The sequence below is a fragment of the Oncorhynchus mykiss genome, chromosome 21 (assembly GCF_013265735.2).
Source record: "Oncorhynchus mykiss isolate Arlee chromosome 21, USDA_OmykA_1.1, whole genome shotgun sequence".
NCBI lineage: Eukaryota > Metazoa > Chordata > Actinopteri > Salmoniformes > Salmonidae > Oncorhynchus > Oncorhynchus mykiss.
The window spans coordinates 24,257,947-24,277,796 of record NC_048585.1 but is presented as its reverse complement, the minus strand read 5'-3'; the positions used below and the strand labels follow the sequence as shown (position 1 = coordinate 24,277,796).

At 43.0% G+C, this 19,850-nt stretch overlaps 1 protein-coding gene across 11 annotated transcripts in view; it reads left to right on the top strand.

Moving 5' to 3' along the window:
- The first annotated feature begins 10,632 nt into the window (after positions 1 to 10,632).
- The window catches only part of LOC110500094 (SET binding factor 1), a 75,506-nt gene continuing 66,288 nt past the window's right edge, over positions 10,633 to 19,850 (top strand). For all 11 annotated transcript variants that reach the window (XM_036957378.1, XM_036957377.1, XM_036957376.1 and 8 more), the window contains exon 1: positions 10,633 to 10,892. In XM_036957378.1, coding sequence (XP_036813273.1) covers positions 10,838 to 10,892 — 55 coding nt within the window. In that variant the 5' untranslated portion in view covers positions 10,633 to 10,837. The remainder of the gene's footprint in view (positions 10,893 to 19,850) is intronic.

The following is a 19,850-nucleotide window of genomic DNA, read 5'->3' as shown; positions in this document are numbered from 1 at the left end:
GTGCGTATAAATACTGAGTGGGCGGGACTCATTCTGAACCGGTGTACCTGGTAGGCTCCGTGGTTTGGTCGGACAACTTATTCCTCATTCACTAAATGACATGGATGTGTGCATGTTGAAGTGTGCCATTTACAACGATGTTGTTGGTTTTGGTGGCAAATGCCAACTGAAATGCCAAAATTATGATGGTTCTTGACTGGTCAAAGACCTTCCAAGAACTTAGTTATAGATATGAATATTTAAGATAGATTTTTAAGAAAGATCCATACTAATCCTTAACCAACCATTGATCCAAATGTTGTTTTATTAACAATTTCCCATACTATATGTCATGCAAACAAATGGTGGCATATTCTCAAAATTATTTTCTCAGACTTCTATCATGTATTTTTCACCCCCTCCCTTTCCCTTCTCTCTTATCTTTGCCTTCAACACCAAGTGAGCCTGAGGGATAGGTATAGATAGTTCTCTTTCAAATTCCTCTGAATTTTGGACAGACACACCCATGGCTACACATTCTAAGTACTGCCCAATGTGCTATTGATACGTTAGATTGCTTCCTGATTATGCCACAAACATGTATTTATTCTACATTTTCCAGAACTATAAGGAAATATGACCTCACAAAGAGTACCATGTGACCTATGATAATGAGTGGTTACAGTGGCTATCATACAGATTGATGCCACCAGGGCTATAAAGATCACGTGCAGCTAATTTGTTTAGGACATTTTCTTCCTGTATACAATGAGGATGTTGTCATTTGTGTTTAGTAACCTTACTACGGCGTTGTAGATGTGTCAGTCACATGTTTATCCTAAAACGGACTCACACGAGTCATATTCCACTCAGTGTCCGTTGGGAAAGTGGGTGAGTCTGTATTGTCTCCCGAGCTTAGCAAGCATGAACACCTGCGCTCTATCCTGGTTGTGACATGTTTTATTAATTAGGCTGCATAGTCATAATGTACATACATACCTGATCCACACAAAACACAGAGGAGAGTTACGAAGTTATGCAACCATCATTTCAGAGAAAACTGACCAAATGTGTTGCCAAAGGTTGAGTGTCTTTCCTAGTTTAGGAGAGCCCCCTTGAGCTTCAGCTTGGGTTAATATAAACTATAGAGTGGGGAAAGTAAATGTAGGGAATATAGGTCTGAAACAGAGCACCCCTGAAGAATTACATACATTTTGTTTGTTAAGTCAGTCAGACAATTTTCCATATTTTGAAATTCTCTCTCCCCCCTCTCTGTTATGAATTGTGTTTTTAAGCCATGTTCATTACTCGCCAAATCGTCTGACTGCTGCCAATTTCCCAATTTCTCACCCTCCACTGTTGTCACTGTGTTTATTCCAGCAGTGTTGACGGCTTTGAAGTCCTCCATTAGTCTCTCATAATCATTATAATAACATTAGTATCAGTGCCCACACAGGTAATAGCCGCTAGCAGCCTAATCCAGCCTGGTCTGAAATTAAAGGATCCACCCTACAATCTACTATAATCTCTGGTTTGGTGTTATTTTCCCAGGGGGGGATCATAACAATGACACAGTAAACCAATCAGGAAGTCAACTCACCTTCTTCTTGACCTCGAAAGGCATCAGACAGGTCTGGCCTGTTACAGTGTTTAGTAAAAATGTACATTATACCATACATTACCCATCCATAAGCATGTTATAAACATGGCATTATAGCTACATAGAGCATTGTGATGTTCTGACCCTAATGAATGAGACATGTAATTCTCCTACTCTGTAGACGGCAATTAAAATTTGACCAAAGGTGAGTTCCCAATCAAGATTTGTTTTAAGTGACAAAAAGTCCAATAGTATATAACTTCACCCTTGCAAAACCAAGAGATGAATATCAACCGCAAGGATTCGGCAATGCATTACAGGTATCTGAATTGGTAACTGATTCAAACTGAGGTTAGGATGTATTGGATATCAAAACTGGACAGCTTTACCAGGATTTTGACCCATTTATGTAGCAATGAGCAGGCGTCATGTGACATCAGCCCCGTGAAGCAGTGCCCTCAGTGTACTGATGAACAGAGGGGTTACCGCCTGGTTTGATCTCTCAGTCTGTCACGACTCCCGCCGAAGTTGGCTCCCCTGCCTGTTCGGGCGGTGCTCGGCGGTCGTCGTCACCGTCCTACTAGCCGCCACCGATCCCTTTTCCTTTTCTGTTAGTTTAGTCTTATTAGTTGCACCTGTTCCTATTTGTGGTTTCTTGATTTGCTCGCCTATTTAAGCTTGTGAAGCCCGCTCTTGTTTGTGCGGGATTATTTTGTGTTCACGTTTTGAGTTGGAGGTGTTGTTGTGCTCCGGGCCGTGTTACCCTGTGTTTTGGGTTGGTCAGTGTTTTTCGCCTGGTGTTTGGGCATGACCATTTTGTGCCGGAATAAATTGCCATTTTTCCTTGAACCCTCTGCTCTCTGCACCTGATTCCTACCTTCCACTCCTAGTCATCCGTGACACAGTCATGCACTGGCGTTACTGGTTGTGTAATTGAGTAAGTGCTCTGTGCAGCACACACTGTGCTTGAAAAGATCCTCCAACTTTTACTCACTCTGGCTTTGAAATGGACCGACAGAGTGCCATGATGTCCTGTCGAAACAATGTCTTGGTCAAGCAATCAAAGGACATGGATCTGTGATTGTGCGACCCTGCTTTCTTTTTATATATGTATATAATTTAAAACAGGGTACACATACAAAATTATGCACTTGATTAAGAATCATCAAGGATGAACACCAAAAAGTCTACGACTTATTCCCATTGTGGTCCTCATTTTCATGATAGCACGTAGAAAGTTTGGCATGTACCAGGATAAAAAAAAAACAGAAGCTAAAATTTAAGGCAAATTGGTTATTTAGTCATAACAACACAGCATATCCATACTATACACAAAGGAATGTTATTTAGCCATCATCAATGGGCGTGGAGGGAATTCTCACAGAGGCACACTATCCAATAACCGGGATTTCACCTTCCTTTAAAAGTTACACAGATTGGGAATAGTTTTAACAGAGGCCGACTGTTCCACTCAGCAGCTCCTTAGTATAAAAAAGTACCTTTCTCTGTCAGGCTTCTGAATATATACACACACACACACACGCACACACACACAATCCTAGCTTTAGTGTTATGGTTGTGTGAGTCTCTAACATGGGGAAAGTAGTCAGACAAATACCTTGGGGCTGCCCCATGGATGATCCTATGTACCAGACTAAGCCAAGTCTGTGTGACCTTTGACTCAACGGGCAGCCAGTTGAGCTCCTGAAACTGGCTTCTACCAATATGAGTACGTGGGCTCAGATTCAACACCAGCCTAATCAACTTGTTCTGGGCTCTCTGAAGCTTGCTTTTTAGTCGATTAGTTAAGCCTACGAACCATGAAGTGCCATTGTAACGTGGGGGAAATGCACAGAAATATTTAATTCCTGTAGTCGTACTACGCGAGGTAGATCCTTGGGACTAAGCTAAACATAACAGGTTCTTTGCATCAAAAGGGGGAGCATGGGAATCAGATAACAACATTGTATTTTCATTGTCACAAGAAATGCACAATCTCCTGGCCTACGTAATGTCCATATACTATCATCAGCTCCAGGAGCGCCGTACAACTGTACTACAAGACAGATTTCAATATCACACAAATAACACTAGGTTTATACATTCCATTCACATACTCAAACAGACAATAATAATGTGTTGCCACGGTCACGGGGGCGTGCCCAGGGAGAAGGAGAGCAAGTCTAGGTGAAATATGGACGCCAGTGCCTAAACACACTACATGTACAATAATTCCTATTTCTCATACTTTATTAAAAACCACCATCACCGCTCCCGCCCTCACAAGGCAAGCCAACCAGCACATAGTGAGGGGATTCCCTGAATGACACAAACAGGAAGGGTTTTATACAAAAGGCCACACCCTTAAATAACAATCACACACACCTGGCGCAGGCAGACCAACAAGCGTGCGTTCAAAATAGGTAGACGGTTCTAACCCTTTACACTAGCATAGTCAAAATGAGTGCATTAGCTAGCCCTTTCTTACCACGTACCTTAGTGACCATATACTCCCCCTCCGATGTTGCCATCTAGTGTACATTCTAAGTAATTGCCGACTGTTTTGGCTGTGAGTACCTCTCCTGCTAGCTGTACCCTGATGCCCGAGGACTTATTTAGTTTCAATTTAGACCCCAACAGAATTGCTTCTGTTTTGCCAAGGTGCAGAGATAACTTGTTGTCTATGAGCCATGCATGGATGTTAGTGAGCTCTATATTCATTCTGCAGTGTGGTTGAGTTTTTGTGAGACACCAGGAGTGCAGAATCCTCTTCATACAGAAACAGGTTACATGAGCAAGCATCCTTTTTTATCATTAATGTACAGCAGGAATAACAGAGGCCCTAGCATGCTCCCCTGTGGCACGCCACAGTTTATGGATAGCCTTGGAGGGAAAACCATTTCCTTCTACCACTTGTTCCCTCCCCAACAAGTAGGACTCCCCCCATTCAAGAGTGGTACTGCCCAACCTCCTCTCTTCTTGTCACAGCCGATGTGACATTTTTGGGGTCACAGACTGGCTGATTGGTTGTGTAAATGTTCTGAAATTGCAAAATGTTTTACTATAATTTTACTGGAGCCCTTATAAACAGAGGCCCCCCAGGGGCGAAACAGAACATATTACACTCCATAATCTGTGTAGAAATCATCGGTGCTGTCTAATGTTGTGTACATAGGGGGGTCAGGGGATATGTCTGCTTATGGTTTCTGAACAGGATGCACCACATAAACAAATTACAGAGCTGAAGTGTTCTGATAATTTCTCTCAAAGTAGGTGGCTTCGTTGCGAAACAACTTAATCGTTTTAGTTCCAGTAATGTGCAGTCAAATGGCAGAGAAGATGTGCATACAAACAAACAACACCTGTGGGCTGGGGGAAGATTTATGGAGTCTCCCAGAGTCCAAAAGTTCCCCCCAGTTTCTGAGAAAACCTCTTGATAGATCCCTAAAAAATGTTTTCTACGGATATTGTACTTCATTTTCCGTATGTACTGCAAACAGTTACAGTATAACCCACTAGGCACAGACATCAATTCAACGTCTATTCCACGTTGGGTAAACATAATTTCATTGAAATGATGAGGAAACAGCGTTGATTCAATTTCCCAGTGGGTACCCAATATCTGCTTTTCTTCCTTACACAGCAACTTGATCATAACTCAAGAATGATTTATCAAATATTAATTTCTACTTTATCCATCTTCCAAAAAAATTCCATTCATTCATCCATCAATTCACTCATTTATTAATTTACTTCCTGCTTTTTCTGTCGTTTCACTTAGTTAGTGCAGTTCACTGTTTGTAAGTGTCTGCACAGTACCAGAAACCTCACTGTATCTGGTTATCTTACAATTGCTGCCCCCTAGTGAACCTCCTATCAGTCGAATGTTCTTCAGCAGAGGACAGTTACTGAGGCCAGCTGCAGAGGCACACATAGCTGAGCCCAGTGGAGCTTTGCCAAGCACAAAGGCTTTGACCTCCAATGGGGCTGGGGACAGACCAGATTATGTCCCAGATAGAAGATAAACATAATTTGTCAGCATTTTTTAAAACACAAGAAAACAAACATGATCAAATTAGGACTTTTTGTAATGTCAAGCAGACCCTTGAACCCTAAGTATGAGGCACCATTAAATCCTCCGTGAGAAATCATTTTGGAGACATGGTCTTTCCCACTGGGATGAGCATCTCCGTCTCCCCTGTGTGCTCACAGGCATAGTGGCTCCCCCCATCAAATTTGTTTACACCGCTAGTTTGTAGGGGATTGGGGCACAACCAAGATTGTTTGCGTGGCTAGTCGTCTCTCTGACAGCTCACAGTCAAGTTTGTTTGTATGGCTCTTGTTACCAGCGAGGGGCCGAAGGTGACGGGGGTTGGAGGAGATGGCCTGATTGAGTTAGGGTTTTGCCCAGTGTGCCCATTTCATGGGCAAATGAGGGATCACTCCTATGTGTGGTGAAAGATGTTAGCACAGTGCTTGTTGCTCGGTGGGACAGTGGAGGCAGACAATAGTGGTGCTTCCAGAACTGACAGCGCCTGACTGGGCCCTTTTTAACTGGCGGCAGGAGAACAGGAGATCACAGTATCAAATAGCCAAACAAATAAAAGATTGATGATAGTATCATGGCTATGTACACTGAGTTTACAAAACATTAAGAACACCTGCTCTTTCCATTGGTATAGACTGACCAGGTGAATCCAGGTGGAACCTATAATCCCTTATTGGTGTCACTTGTTAAATATAAAGGGTTAAAGAAGATTATTAAGACTTGAGACAATTGAGACGTGGATTATGTATGTCTGCCATTCAGAGGGTGAATGGGTAAGACAAAACAATTAAGTGACTTTGAACGGGTTATGATAGTAGGTGCTTGGCACACCGGTTTGTGTCAAGAACTGCAACGCTGCTGGGTTTTTCACACTCAACAGTTTCCTGTGTGTATCAAGAATGGTCCACCACCCAAAGGACATCCAGCCAATTTGACACAACTGTGGGAAGCATTAGAGTCAACATGGGCCAGCATCCCTGTGGAATGCTTTCGACACCTTGTAGAGTCCATGCCCGGACACATTTAGGCTGTTCTGAGGACAAAAGGGCAACTCAATATTAGGAAGGTTTTCCTAATCCTTGGTATACTCAGTGTAGAATAAAACAAGGTTTAACCTACTGCAGTTAACCTACCTCATGCATTCTCTCAGAGGCATGCTTGGTTCATTAATACATTTACTTACAGACCTGGCAACGACCATGGGCAGGTGTTAAGTTTCTTTCAACTCCTTGAATGTACAGGAATTTTCAAAATACAACTTGCTTATAATATTTTTTTTATATACAGTAAATTCATGTGACCTTTAATTCACTTTAAATAAATGAACAGAAGAGTTCTTGCACCAAAGAGCTCAGGAGAGACATCTCTGACATATCTACCAGCCTTGAAGCTTTTTCTCTGTTATGAGTGAAAACACTAATAGTTACATAGCAGGAATATAGAGTTTACTGTACACAAAGCCCTTTTCTACATTTCCCATCGCCTGCGGGTGTGTGCGTGCTCCAGGCACCTGGGTACCATGGGGACTCTGTGGATCTCTGACCCCAGGGAAGTAGTGAGGAGCCTGAGCCTTGCAGCCTTGCAGGGCCTCTCCTATCAACCACAGACTGGTCCAATGACCACTTCATACAGGCTTCAGTCTGTCCAACACATGCATTTGGTTTGTTTTCTCAAATAGTAAATTCCCACGGCAGATAAACATCATAGGCTCAATTACTATTGTGTTTATGTATACTTAGATGGTATCTGCCTCCTTGAGAGGAAACATTCTGGATTATTGCAGCACTATAGATGTCAGTTGGATTGACATCCTGAACTATCTCTCTTCCTTCCACATTGGCAGCACTGCAGTATATATAGACCAGATTTGACCTTTACCAGAAAATCATAAAACAGTTCCCCTTATCACTTCTATCGTCAGATACAGTACAGTTTGAGACACTTGGGGAAGTGAAACCTTTTGATCTCTACTCTTCTTGTCCTCATTAAGGACATTTTCACGCTTGATTTATCTCAGAGGATGAGCAATTGAACGCTTGATGCCCCACGAGAGCTATGATTTGTAAGAGGCCTTCAACCCACTTCCTGTCTGTTGGTTTGTTAGCAGGAAGTCAGGTGACTCGTCGCATCCGGCCTGACAGTTCTTCTCTTTGTGTTCTGAGTGGGCTGTGTGTCATGAGTTACAGAGAATCAGTGACAGGAGGAGCTGGCCCTCTCTGTCTTTTTCTCTGTTTGACAATTACAATTGATGTAGGAACTGAGACCAGGAACAAATACTGTAGCCAATTCTCTCTGCTTAAAAGTCTGTTTTCACACGCTAATGGCACTTTCAAGTGTAACTCAAAATATTAACTTATTAATTTTGCTTAGTAATATTAGCAACACACAACATAATAACAGTGTATGTATGCCAATCTGAGATGTTGCTATCTGTGCTGTCTACCCAGGGCATGGATGCTCCTAACAGGGGAGACACATGAGCAGTGAAAAGGACCAGGAATGTCAGCATCGCTGGGCTGGGTCTTCTTCAGAGGGGAACTGGAACTGGATGTGGAGATGAAACAGCTGCAACGGACAACTTCATTAGTTTGGACTTTGGGAAAAGGAGGACCGAGCACGCCCCCATTCTCATCGACGGGGCTGTAGTTGAGCAGGTTGAGAGCTTCAAGTTCCCTGATGTCCACATCAACAACAAACTATCATGGTCCAAACACACCAAGACAGTCGTGAAGAGGTCACAACAAAGCCTATTCCCCTCAGGAGAATGAAAATTTTGCATGGACTTTCAGATCCTCAAAAAGTTCTACAGCTACACCATCAAGAGCATGGTTACATCACTGCCTGGTATGGCAACTGCTCGGCCTCCAACCGCAAGGCACAACAGAGGGTAGTGCCTACGGCCCAGTACATCACTGGGCCAAGCTTCCTGCCATCCAGGACCTCTATACCAGGCGTTGTCAGAGGAAGGCCCTAACAATTGTCAGACTCCAGCCACCCTAGTCATAGATTGCTCTCTCTGCTACCGCATGGCAAGCGGTACCGGAGCGCTAAGTCTAGGTCCAAAAAACTTATTGTACAGTTTCTACCCCCAAGCCAAAAGACTACTGAACAGCTAATCAAATGGCTACCCAGACTATTTGCATTGCCCCTCCCCCCACACTTTTACGCTGCTGCTACTCTCTGGTCATTATCTATGCATAGTCACTTTAACTCTACCTACATGAACATATTACCTCAATTACCTCGACTAACCGGTGCCCCCGCACATTGACTCTGTACTGGTACCCCCTGTATATGGCCTCGCTATTGATATTTTACTGCTGCTCTTTAATTATTTGTTATTTTAATTTCAAATGTTTTAGTTATCTATTTTTTATTTACCACTTAGTTTTCTTAAAACTGCATTGTTGGTTAAGGGAATGTAAGTAAGCATTTCACTGTAAGGTCTAAGATACCTGTTGTATTTGGCACGTGACAAATACAATTTAATTTGATTTGTCTTTCTCAAGGCATTGTGGGGGAACTTGATCAGTGTATCCATTGTAACTAAGGCCAGAAGGCTCTAGGTCTTTCTCTCAGGTCTCTCTGTATCTACAACACCTTTATTTAAGCACCAGCAGGGTTACTGCAGTTAACAGGGCAGTGAATATTGCTACCTTAAAACCTAGTGCTCAACCAGGAGAGCCAAGGAGATGGATCTTGTGTGTTTCCCTCCCTCCTGCCTACTGGCAGTTTGTCAATTGAAGTTCAAGGCCATGTGTCCCGTCAGCTGTAAGAAGCATAGACCATCCCCCTTGACCTGACTCACTACAGGCATAGGAAAATAGCATCACACTATTGTCAACAATGATTTATCTACAGTATATGCTATCGGGTTGACACTGTGCTCACTGAAGAGGGAAGGTATAGGGTGTTTCTTGACATACATGTTTTTGCCAACCACCCACAGTGACAGTCTATCATTCTAAGTCAAGGGGGGATACCAAGTGCAGTAAGAGAGAAGGCTATACAAAACAAAAACAAAAAACAAAAATGCTTAAGAGCCATGCCTGGTTTTTAATCCTGGAGTGTTAAGTACTTTGGGTCAAAGGTCACAGTGCAGGAAGTGTTGGAATTTTCTCAGTGGTGTTATGGTGCCAGCAGCCAAGGACAGCAGGCTGCACGAAACAGGGCCTCTGTTTCAGAGGATGGATAAATGTCATGTAACAATGTCAAGTGCTCTGCAGTTTTACGCTGGAATTTGACATAGGCATGAATGTATTGTGTAACAGGTACTTTAGTTCTGTTCAGGCGATCATGAGGAGACAATGCGAGTGACGCTTGTGGTTAGGATCACACTGGCTATTCAACTGCACACAGAGGTGATGTTCTATTTAATCTCCCTCTCTCTCATACAAGCATACTGCGGAAAACTGAACATTTATAAATCCTATTTAATACAGATTATTTTCTGTATAGTCCAAGATTACATTTCAACTAAATGGGCTACCATCTGTTTTGACCACACACACACTGCGAAAGCAGGCATTCCTGTGGGCTGTCCTCTGATCAGTTCTGGCAGACCCTCTGATTCCAGAGTAATTTCAGCAATGACATGCGGGCTGGGGAACACTTGTGACAGATATGAGGAAGATCTGGTCTCTAGTTTAAAAAAAGATTGACAGTGAGTGCACAGAAAGGTTATGATACAGTATTGTCATTTTCACTGTAAAAAGTCAATTTGGGCTGTCAAAGACTTGTTTCAACGTGTTTATTTGATATGTTGATGTGCATTGGTAGACTACATAAGTACCTTCCTTGCCTTGTAGCCAAGATGTTATTGATGCATGCTAAATACACTAATTGTTCAGAATCATTCTACCGCAAATATTGCATGTTTTCAGTAACATAATTGTCAGCATCTAGCTAGCAACGTGTTGCATTTCTAGGCAATAGTGGTTATAGTTTTTTGCAAGAGATCTACACCCAACTACATTCATTAATGGGACGTCGTGGGACATTCTTGCCGTGCGCCCCTCCCTGTAACCCAGTGCGCAGACTCATCACACTCCGCTGTCAGCTCAAGGCATACTGACGGTATGGCGGCAGGATACAGCAGGAAGGATGCTACTGTCGCCCGTGATGTGTCTTTCGCCAACAGAATGTGAATGGAATATCGACGGTAAAGGGAAAGGATACCGCAATAAAGGCCTGTCTCCGTGAACTCCGAGATGGCCAGGCTCGCCGACTACTTCGTGGTGGTCGGTTACGACCTCGATAAGAGAGGTGAGTTTTGGGCTAGCTATTTTCCTAAGTGCTAGCTAGCTAATGCTGGCGTATTAGCCGCGGTTCAGCCCTGGTAAACATGAGGAGGCGGAGGAAAGGGAGGCGGGGACGGGCCGGGACAAAACGGCGTCCCACAGTAGTGGGGTGTCTTATCCGGCAGAGCACTGAACTATAAATCGCGGATGTCAAAGGCCTCTCGTCTGGTGTCATTTCAAACCACGAGGAAAGAGTTTGAGTGAATGTCTGCATTCCATTTTTTTTTGCTGTCATTCATCATTTTCATAGTCATATCTAGCAAACGAATAATTGAAGTGAAATTGCCAGCTAACTAGCTTGGTGAAGGATTCTTGTTAGCTTGCTAGCTAACGACTTGTTGGCGGCGTTGGTTAGAGTAGACTTCTAGTTAATACGGATTTATTAAATCAACTTGTTAACTAAAGCAAAACCATTTTCTGTCACCTCGCCAAGCTAACAGGAATGAGCTAGTAAAGCAAACGTCACACATTCGTGTCGATATTTTACATGATGAGGTCGAAATTATAAGGACCAGTTGGTCATTCTGAGAAGCAAAGCAAATCTTTGCTTGATAAGCGTACTATTTTTTATTTTTTTTATTGCCAATGCTTGTGAAAAACTAAGTTATGTTTTAGAAATGAAAGTATTGTTGGTTGTTTTCTTTGTCTGTTTTTGTTTGTGGACTAAGCTAGATGGCTTTGCCCCTCCCCAAGCCACTTGAACCAGAGTGGCCGGAACCGAGCCCAGTAGATGCTCAGTTTTCTTCCTGTTGTGTTTCGGACGCTGAGCGTTTGGGACTGTTATCTGACGCTCCCCCGGTTTGTGCGGTGTCCTAGATCTGTGCGGTATAATGGCCTGTTCACCATGAAATATTAAAGCCGCTTTATCCGATGAATATATTAAGCTATTTGGAAACTTGTAACGTCTTTTATTTATAGAATGGATTCTGTTTATGACTTATTTAGATGGAGCATGCGGAAACATCGTAGCATGACAAGTTCTCAGCGTCTAAAATCAAGCAAGAACTGGCTTGTGTACTTATTTCTTGGTTGGAAGGTTGAGGTTGGACAACGAACATTTAGTTTTTCTTTGCATACATTTAATGCATGTCTGTCTTTGAAGGGGCCAATCCCTGCAAGGTTGAGTGGCAGGATGTTATGATGTGGATGTTGCACACACTGCAGAATGTCTCTCCTTCCTGTATCTACCCTGCTGTTCTTGCTGCTGAATGCAGACTAGGCCTGTAAAGCATCTGGGAAGCAGACAGTAAAACCCCAAGTGCTGAGGTGATCAAGGAGAAACGAGGCCTCCGTACCCAATAAAAAAAACAAGACTCGGGGATTATGATTTGTCTGTCGTTGAAACCCTTTTACAGCAGCCCAATGCTTAATAAATACATGCATAGTAAATAACTTGCTGCAACATATGCATCTGACATTTTATTCTTTAAAGTATGCATTTTACTTTTCAGCAACACAAGCTTATTTTAGTCTTACCCCCTGTTCCTGAACACTGACCCCATACTCATTACCTAAAGTGGCTACCCACTCTTCTGCAATCAGATCGATACTCCAGTTTGATACTCTTTATTCTGTTAGGCTGACACATGCTCCCAGGGGCAATGACATTGTCTTCTGACATCATTCTCGCATACCAGAGAGAGCTTGGTGCTCCCTGACATTTTGACAGAGCTGTAGTCCTGCCATGTCCTGAAAGCACAGATGTGGAGGTGTTGCTTCATCTGTGTTTTGACTGACACATTTACACAGGCCTGGAATGTTTCACAACTGCTGACTAACAGGTTGGGTGTGTGAGCTCATCTGTGTTTGCAAGTTACTTCCACTGTCTGAGTTGTTGAAATATCACTGTATTTCTAGAGAAGATGCTTCCTGGGGGGTTACATCATCAACATAACATTCAGTGATGGAGAAAAGCTTTTACCTGCAAACACCCATCCTTTTAATTGCATGGGACCATGCTTAGAATTAGAGTCGACAGTGTACAATGTAAAGCATTCATCAGTTGAATTATTAGAAGAGGATATCCAGAGAAACAAAACCTCTCTGCACCCTGTGGGGCAGGTTTTGTTACTGTACTGTTTACAGTCAATGTTGTGGTTGTAGGGCACGCCCCTGCCCTGATGACCACTGCCTACAGCTCCCATTCACACACCCCATTAGTCACTAAGGTGTCAGGTAGCCTGATAGTTGTGCTCAACCCAAACTCTCATCGATCAGATAGACTTCACATGGGGAGCCAAAATGGCCGGGATATGGTCAGCCTGACTGGGGCTTCTTGTGTAGCTCTGTTTTGACAGCCGTCCCCTTTTGTGCTGAGAACACTGCGGCGAATCGGATACTCCGTCCGCGGGGCTCCCGGCCCAAACAGGAAATAGGAGAGAGGACTCTTGGGAGATGTGTTTAGAGCGAGAATCCAGGTTGTCCCTCTGTTGTGTGTCTGTGTTCTATGAAAACTGGGAGAGGAGGGGGGGGTTGTTTTCTCATGTGGGTGGGGAGCTGTATGTAATTTTGTGGAAGCCAAGGTCTCATTCCATGATCAGCCGCAACACACACTGCTCTCCGTTCTGCCCCCTTTTCTACTTCCCTCCCAGGCAGTTGGAGGAGTGTTACTGTTTGTGTATGCAGCAGTGGGGGACTAGACAGAATGCACAGCAGTTATTTTTCACCCAGGAGTGACAACTCTGGCACTGTGAGAGAGCCTGGACCAGAGCTCAGCGTTGTGCCTCCGCTCCCTTTACAACAGCATGCAGCTCAGCTAGAGGTACACAGATCTGTATAGAGGAGAGAAACATGAAGAATGCCACCTACTGTAGTATTGTCCAATTCATTATAAAACAAAATACCTATCATCGACAAGTGAGCAGCATTCTTGTCATTGACAGCCAGGAGATTCACCCAATGCTTCTTTAGGTCAGGTGCATAGATATGCCTATGTTTTGCTGGACGATTTGAATCAGCTTTACATTTAGAGACCGCCAGAGTGAGACTGAAACACCACAACAACCATTGCAGCGGAAAAGGACATGAGAGAGACGAGTGCTGGGATCTTGCCAGCACTCCTCTCGTCTCGATCTGTGGGCTACCACTCCCCCCCCCTGGTTCTAGAGCAGGCCAGGGTGCAGCCACTCAGGGCTTCCAGAAATAGACCTCACAATCTGTCTTTCATAGGGGACGGGGGTGCTGCTGGAAGGGGGACAGAGCTGTGTGTGTGTCAGAATGTCTCTACCATGGGACTCGTCATGCCATGGTATCTTGGTAACGTTACTGCTTCCCTGTCTGTTAGGCTGTAAACAAACACTGCTTGTCTCGGTGTGAAACTACACTGAATAATGGCTGGTCTGGTGTCTCTCAGGGCTTGGGTCGGATACTTCTCTACCTGCAGACATGATGTAAAGTGACTCTCTGGTCCCTGCTCTGACCTGGATGTAAGCCTACTGCTCTTCTAGTGAAGGACTTTTGTTTATGTCCCTGCCCCAGCCCGGGGCTGTGTGTGCGTGTGTGCGTGTGACTGTTTCATCGCTGTCTGTCTGCTGAAATGAATGCTCCTTGTTCAGGAGGCAGACGAGTGCCCCAGGGCCCTGCAGCCTGACCCCAGTGACCCATTTCTAGAAGCTAGTGATGGGGATAAAAATGAATAGTTACATATTGGGATATTATTTGACGATACATCTTATTGCTTTGCAAATTTCACAATATTATTTTTGCGCTAGTAGGCTGTACCTGCACCAATACTCCAGTATTTTTCCTTCATAGCTTGTTCTCAATCTACTTTTTAAATAGGGAGTCAATTGTTTAGAATCACATTACATATTGTATTGGTACCTAAATATTGTGATACTATTCTATCGTGAGGTCTCTGGCAATTCCCAGCCCTGCTTTGCTTTGATGGTCTTCCATGGAATTTGGAGAATTTATCCCCCTCACCCTTCCTCTCCTCCTGCTGTTACCCCTCAAGGCAGGACTGGGGCAATCCTGTTCCCAGTCAGCCTGGGATTAGAGGAGTAATCGTTCCAATCCCCCCCAGGGTATATCAGCGGTGGGACTAGATTGTCTCTTAGGCCAGTACAGTTTTATCTATGACCAAGACCCCCTCCCCTTCTTCATCGTTGCCATCAAAGAAAGGAATTATAATCTGGTGGCCCACTGTGTTTGGCCTAATCCCGCACACAGCATCTGATTGGTTGAAAGGGACAGAGGAAGCAATGCTGATTGGTCCTGGGCCAGAAAAGGTTGATCCTGATTGATGATTATTCATCTCTGGTGAATGGATGATTACATTTTATTTTATTTTTTTAACAGTTGTCAACCCCACCCCCTTCCCTCTCCCAGGGAAAGCTGTTTGATTTCTGGGTTCCAGGTTATTACTGTGTGTTGTTCACCCCCCACCCCTGCTGTTTTTTGTATGCACCCATCCTTGTAGGTCACTCCAGATATGATTGTCTATTAATATGCAAATGTACTGTGTTCCTCAAAGTGTGGTCCACTGGCTCATTTCTCTGTGTCTCTGTACCCGTCTGTCTACTTGGCAGCATTTTCCAGTAGCGCCGGCCGGCGGCTAATCAGCGGGTTACAGACTCATTTTCAGCAGGCTGTTTGTGCGTTTGTCCGTACGTTAGTCACACGTGATAGCTGACACGATTTTGACGAAACTTGGTGAATGATGCGTCTTGCCATATAGATATGGCATTTACAAAATTACACACATTTTCCAGGTGGTGATGCTATAATGATATTGAAAATGCAAACTTTGAAAGGACCTAAACTCATGAAATTTGGTACAGATGTCCTTCTCACAAGGAACACATTTATCCCAATGTCCCATAAGGTCTGCCATTATGGTTCAGAATTTCTTGAAAAACACTTAAAACACTACTCTTCTGGCACCTAATGACCGATCTGCACCAAACTTGATATGTGGCATCTATGGACAACGGTCTCTCGACGCAATATTTTCCAGACTAGTACCTAAAGAATGATGCATCATGCCATAGAGATTTGTAATTTACCAAATTACAAGGATTGTCCCGAAGGGGGCCGTTGCATCATTCGTGGGGGACGACCTGTTTACTGTTGCCATTGTATTAAGTAGGCTACTTTTCATTTAAGTTTCAAATCTCTAGTCCGTCAAGCCATCGCCCGCTAGAAAGAAAGATCTGCATCTTCTAGTGATCTAATGATAGGATAGGTGCCTGTCAGTCACAAAGCGAGCGATGACAGGGAAATGCAGTCTGTTTTCTGTCCTGCCTCCTGGTACAATTTGTGTGTGCTGTGTTTGGTTGCAGTCAAATTTCTTTACACAGAGAAGGGAGAGAGCATGATGCTCGTGAATTTGCACGTCCTCATGTAATGTAAGCAGTAACGATGAGAGAAGTGACCATATGCACGTGGATAGGTATACGCCCACTAAAAACCACTTAGCTCCTCGAGTGATGGAGTAGCCACTATTAACCACGAAAAATGAGTGATGTAGGCGAAAACAGTGGCAGTGATAGCCATGGAGAAAAAAACAGCTTCCAACGAAGAAATGATTGATTAAAAGGGTTAAACTGTTTCAGTAATTTGGAAGTGGTTTGGCTTTTTGAAGTCCGTCAAAGAGCAGAGCAATCAATGTTCGATGTAAATTGTTCCGTAGACAGGTGGCTACAAAGTCTGGTAATACGTCAAACCTTTTTCAACATCTGAAGCAAAATCACTCTTTGGAACATGCAGAAAGTTTGAGTTTGCGCCTTGGTATTTATAAACGCCCATCAAGCACCAGCCAATCTAGGGATGTTTGCAAGCAAACCTCGAAAAGACAGACATCACAAATGCTATTATGCATTGCATTGGACATGCTACCAATTAGCACAGTCGAAAAGGAAGGTTTCAAGATGCTTATCAATTTAATTGACCCCAGGTACGTGCTCCCTGGCCGCAAACATGGACAATTTTTCCTTGAAGTATAATTTTATGTGTAGCTCACATAATTAAAAAAATGTCACCTTTATTTAACTAGGCAAGTTAGTTAAGAACAACTTCTTATTTACAATGACGGCCTATCGGGGAACAGTGGGTTAACTGCCTTGTTCAGGGGTAGAAGGATAGATTTTGTCAGCTCGGGGATTCGATCTGGCATCCTTTCGGTTACTGGCCCAACGCTAATTATCGTTATTGAATGAAAAAATATAAAGATATTGTGATAATTTATTTGCCATATCGCCCAGCCCTAGTTACATATCGCAATATTGTTATGGATGCTATATCCTGCCCTTCGTCACCACAAACGACTTCACATCATAGACCTCAATACAATAGAATTGTGAGAATTGCAATACATATCGCATCGGCACTTATTTAGTGATAATATCGTATCGTGAGGTCCCTGGCAATTCCCAGCCCTAATGAGTGAATCTTCTATCCCTCAGTTTACTTGCTTTAAGTGAAGGGTAGGGAGAGGGGTTTGATAAGTTTGATTGCTGTAAATCTATTGTTTGAATTTTATGAGCCATCCACCCATGTCCCACTCATTGGGAGACGACAACATGGGCATTAAGCCATAGGCCTTCTATCTGTTGTGGCCAATCTCCGTGGTCAATGCCCTGTGTAACAGCTCTCCCCATAGTCACTCTGTTCTCTGTTAACTTAGGGCCAGGCGTCCTGTGAGCGGGACACCTGTCGTCAACTTCCGGTGAAATTGGAGGGCGCACAATTCAAATAAATAATCATAAAAATTATGGATATTAAACATCTAGGTACATACAAGTGTCTTATATCGGTTAAAAGCTTACATTCTTGTTAATCTAACTGCATTGTCCGATTTACAATAGGCTTTACAGTGAAAGCATGCCATGCGATTGTTTGAGGACGGTGGCCCACATCAAAATATTTTTCAACCAGCACAGGCTTTGTAAAATCACAAATGGCGATAAAATATTTACTCACTTTTTGAAAATCTTCCTCTGATTTGCAATCCCAAGGTTCCCAGCTACAACATGCATGGTCGTTTTGTTAGATAAAATTCTTCTTTATACCACAAAAAGTCTGTTTAGTTGGTGCCATCGATTTGAGTAATCCACTCGTTCAACATGCAGAGAAAGGAATCCAAAAAGCTACCGCTAAACTTTGTTAACCTCTCTGGCGCAGGCGTTCTGCAAGCGACTCACCTCAACAACATCTGGTGAAATTGCAGAGCGCCAAATTCAAAATACAGAAATGGTCATACTAAACATAAATAAAAAATACAAGTGTTATACATCGGTTTAAAGATGAACTTCTTGTTAATCCAGCCGCAGATTTCAAAAAGGCTTTACGGCGAAAGCATACCATGCGATTATCTGAGCACAGCGCCCCGCTTACAAAAGCATACAAGCATTTTACAACCAAGTAAAGGAATTACAAAAGTCAGAAATAATCACTTACCTTTGAAGATCTTCATATAGTTGCAGTCACGAGTCCCAGCTACACAAATGTTTGTTTTGTCCCTCTTTTATATCCCAAAAACTCAGGTAGGTTTGCACGTTTTGTTCAGTAATCCACTGAACAAAACGGCGGTCAAAACATGCAGACGAATACATTCTAATAGTACCGGTAAAGTTCGTTGAAACATGTCAATGTTTATAATTAATCCTCAGGTTGTCAATTGTCTAAATAATCGATAATATTTCAACTGAACAATAGCGTATTCAATAGAAAGGAAAAACCAGCTCTGCATTCTTCCTCAATCCACTGACAGAAAAGTCTCATTCTTCTTCATTTTTCAGAAAACAAGCCAGAAACAATGTCTAAAGACTGTTGACATCTAGTGGAAGCCATAGGAACTGCAATCTGGGTCCGAACCCATTAGGTTCTCTATAGGCATTAAATTGAAAAGTACCCGCATAAAAACAAAAATCCCACTTCCTGGATGGATTTTCCTCAGGTTTTTGCCCGCCATATTAGTTATGTTATACTCACAGATATTATTTGAACAGTTTTGGAAACTTTAGAGTGTTTTCTATCCACTTCTACCATATGCATATCCTAGCTTCTGGGCCTGACTAATAGGCAGTTTACTTTTGGCACACTTCTCATCCAGATGTCGAAATACTGCCCCCAAGCCATAAGAAGTTAAAACAAGTCAAAATACATTTCTATTCAATCCTCGGGTACCCTAAAATGTAATTAAACTATAGTATTTCATACGGAAAGAAGTATGTTCAATAGAAAAGCTAAATTAGCAAGTGTGCATCCTCTTCATCGCGCGTGCGCACAAGACTGATTTCCAACTCTGACTCCATGTACCAAAACTCAAAAAGAAACAAGCTTGAAACCTTGAACAAAGACTATTGATATCTAGTGGAAGCCATAGGAATTGCAATCTGGGAGCTGGAATTGCATAGGACCCATAGCTTTCCAATGAAAGAGCATGGGCTCTCAAAAAAACAAAACAATTCTGGTTGGTGATATGCATATCCTGGCTTCTGGGCCTGAGTAACAGACAACAGTTTACTATGAGCATGTCAGTCAGACAGGAAGTGGAGGAAAAATAGACCCTAGCCTGAAGTTTTAAAGACCGCACCAATAAATATATACATTTATTAAACTTCACAAAGAGATTGAAAAACCATCCTGTCACTTTTTCAAAATACCTCGGTATAGGGTATATATGGTATACCGCCCTAGCCTTGTTGATGATCCCTGCTCTAGAAGTCACTGACCACTACAGGCCTAAAAACTGTAGGCTATTGCCGTTAGCATAGCATAGCACTGTGCTAACATGCTGAAGATTGTCACTGATTAAAGTTGGAGATATTTGGATCCTTTCCCCCCTAGTCTGTCTGCATACAGCTGTGATGTAAATGTGCTATGTGGGCAACACTAGTTTAGTAGCTTGTCACCTAACAGACTGTGCTGCTGCTGCTGGCTGGCCAGGAGTGTGTTGTGCGTGAGTAGTTCAATGTGTGTG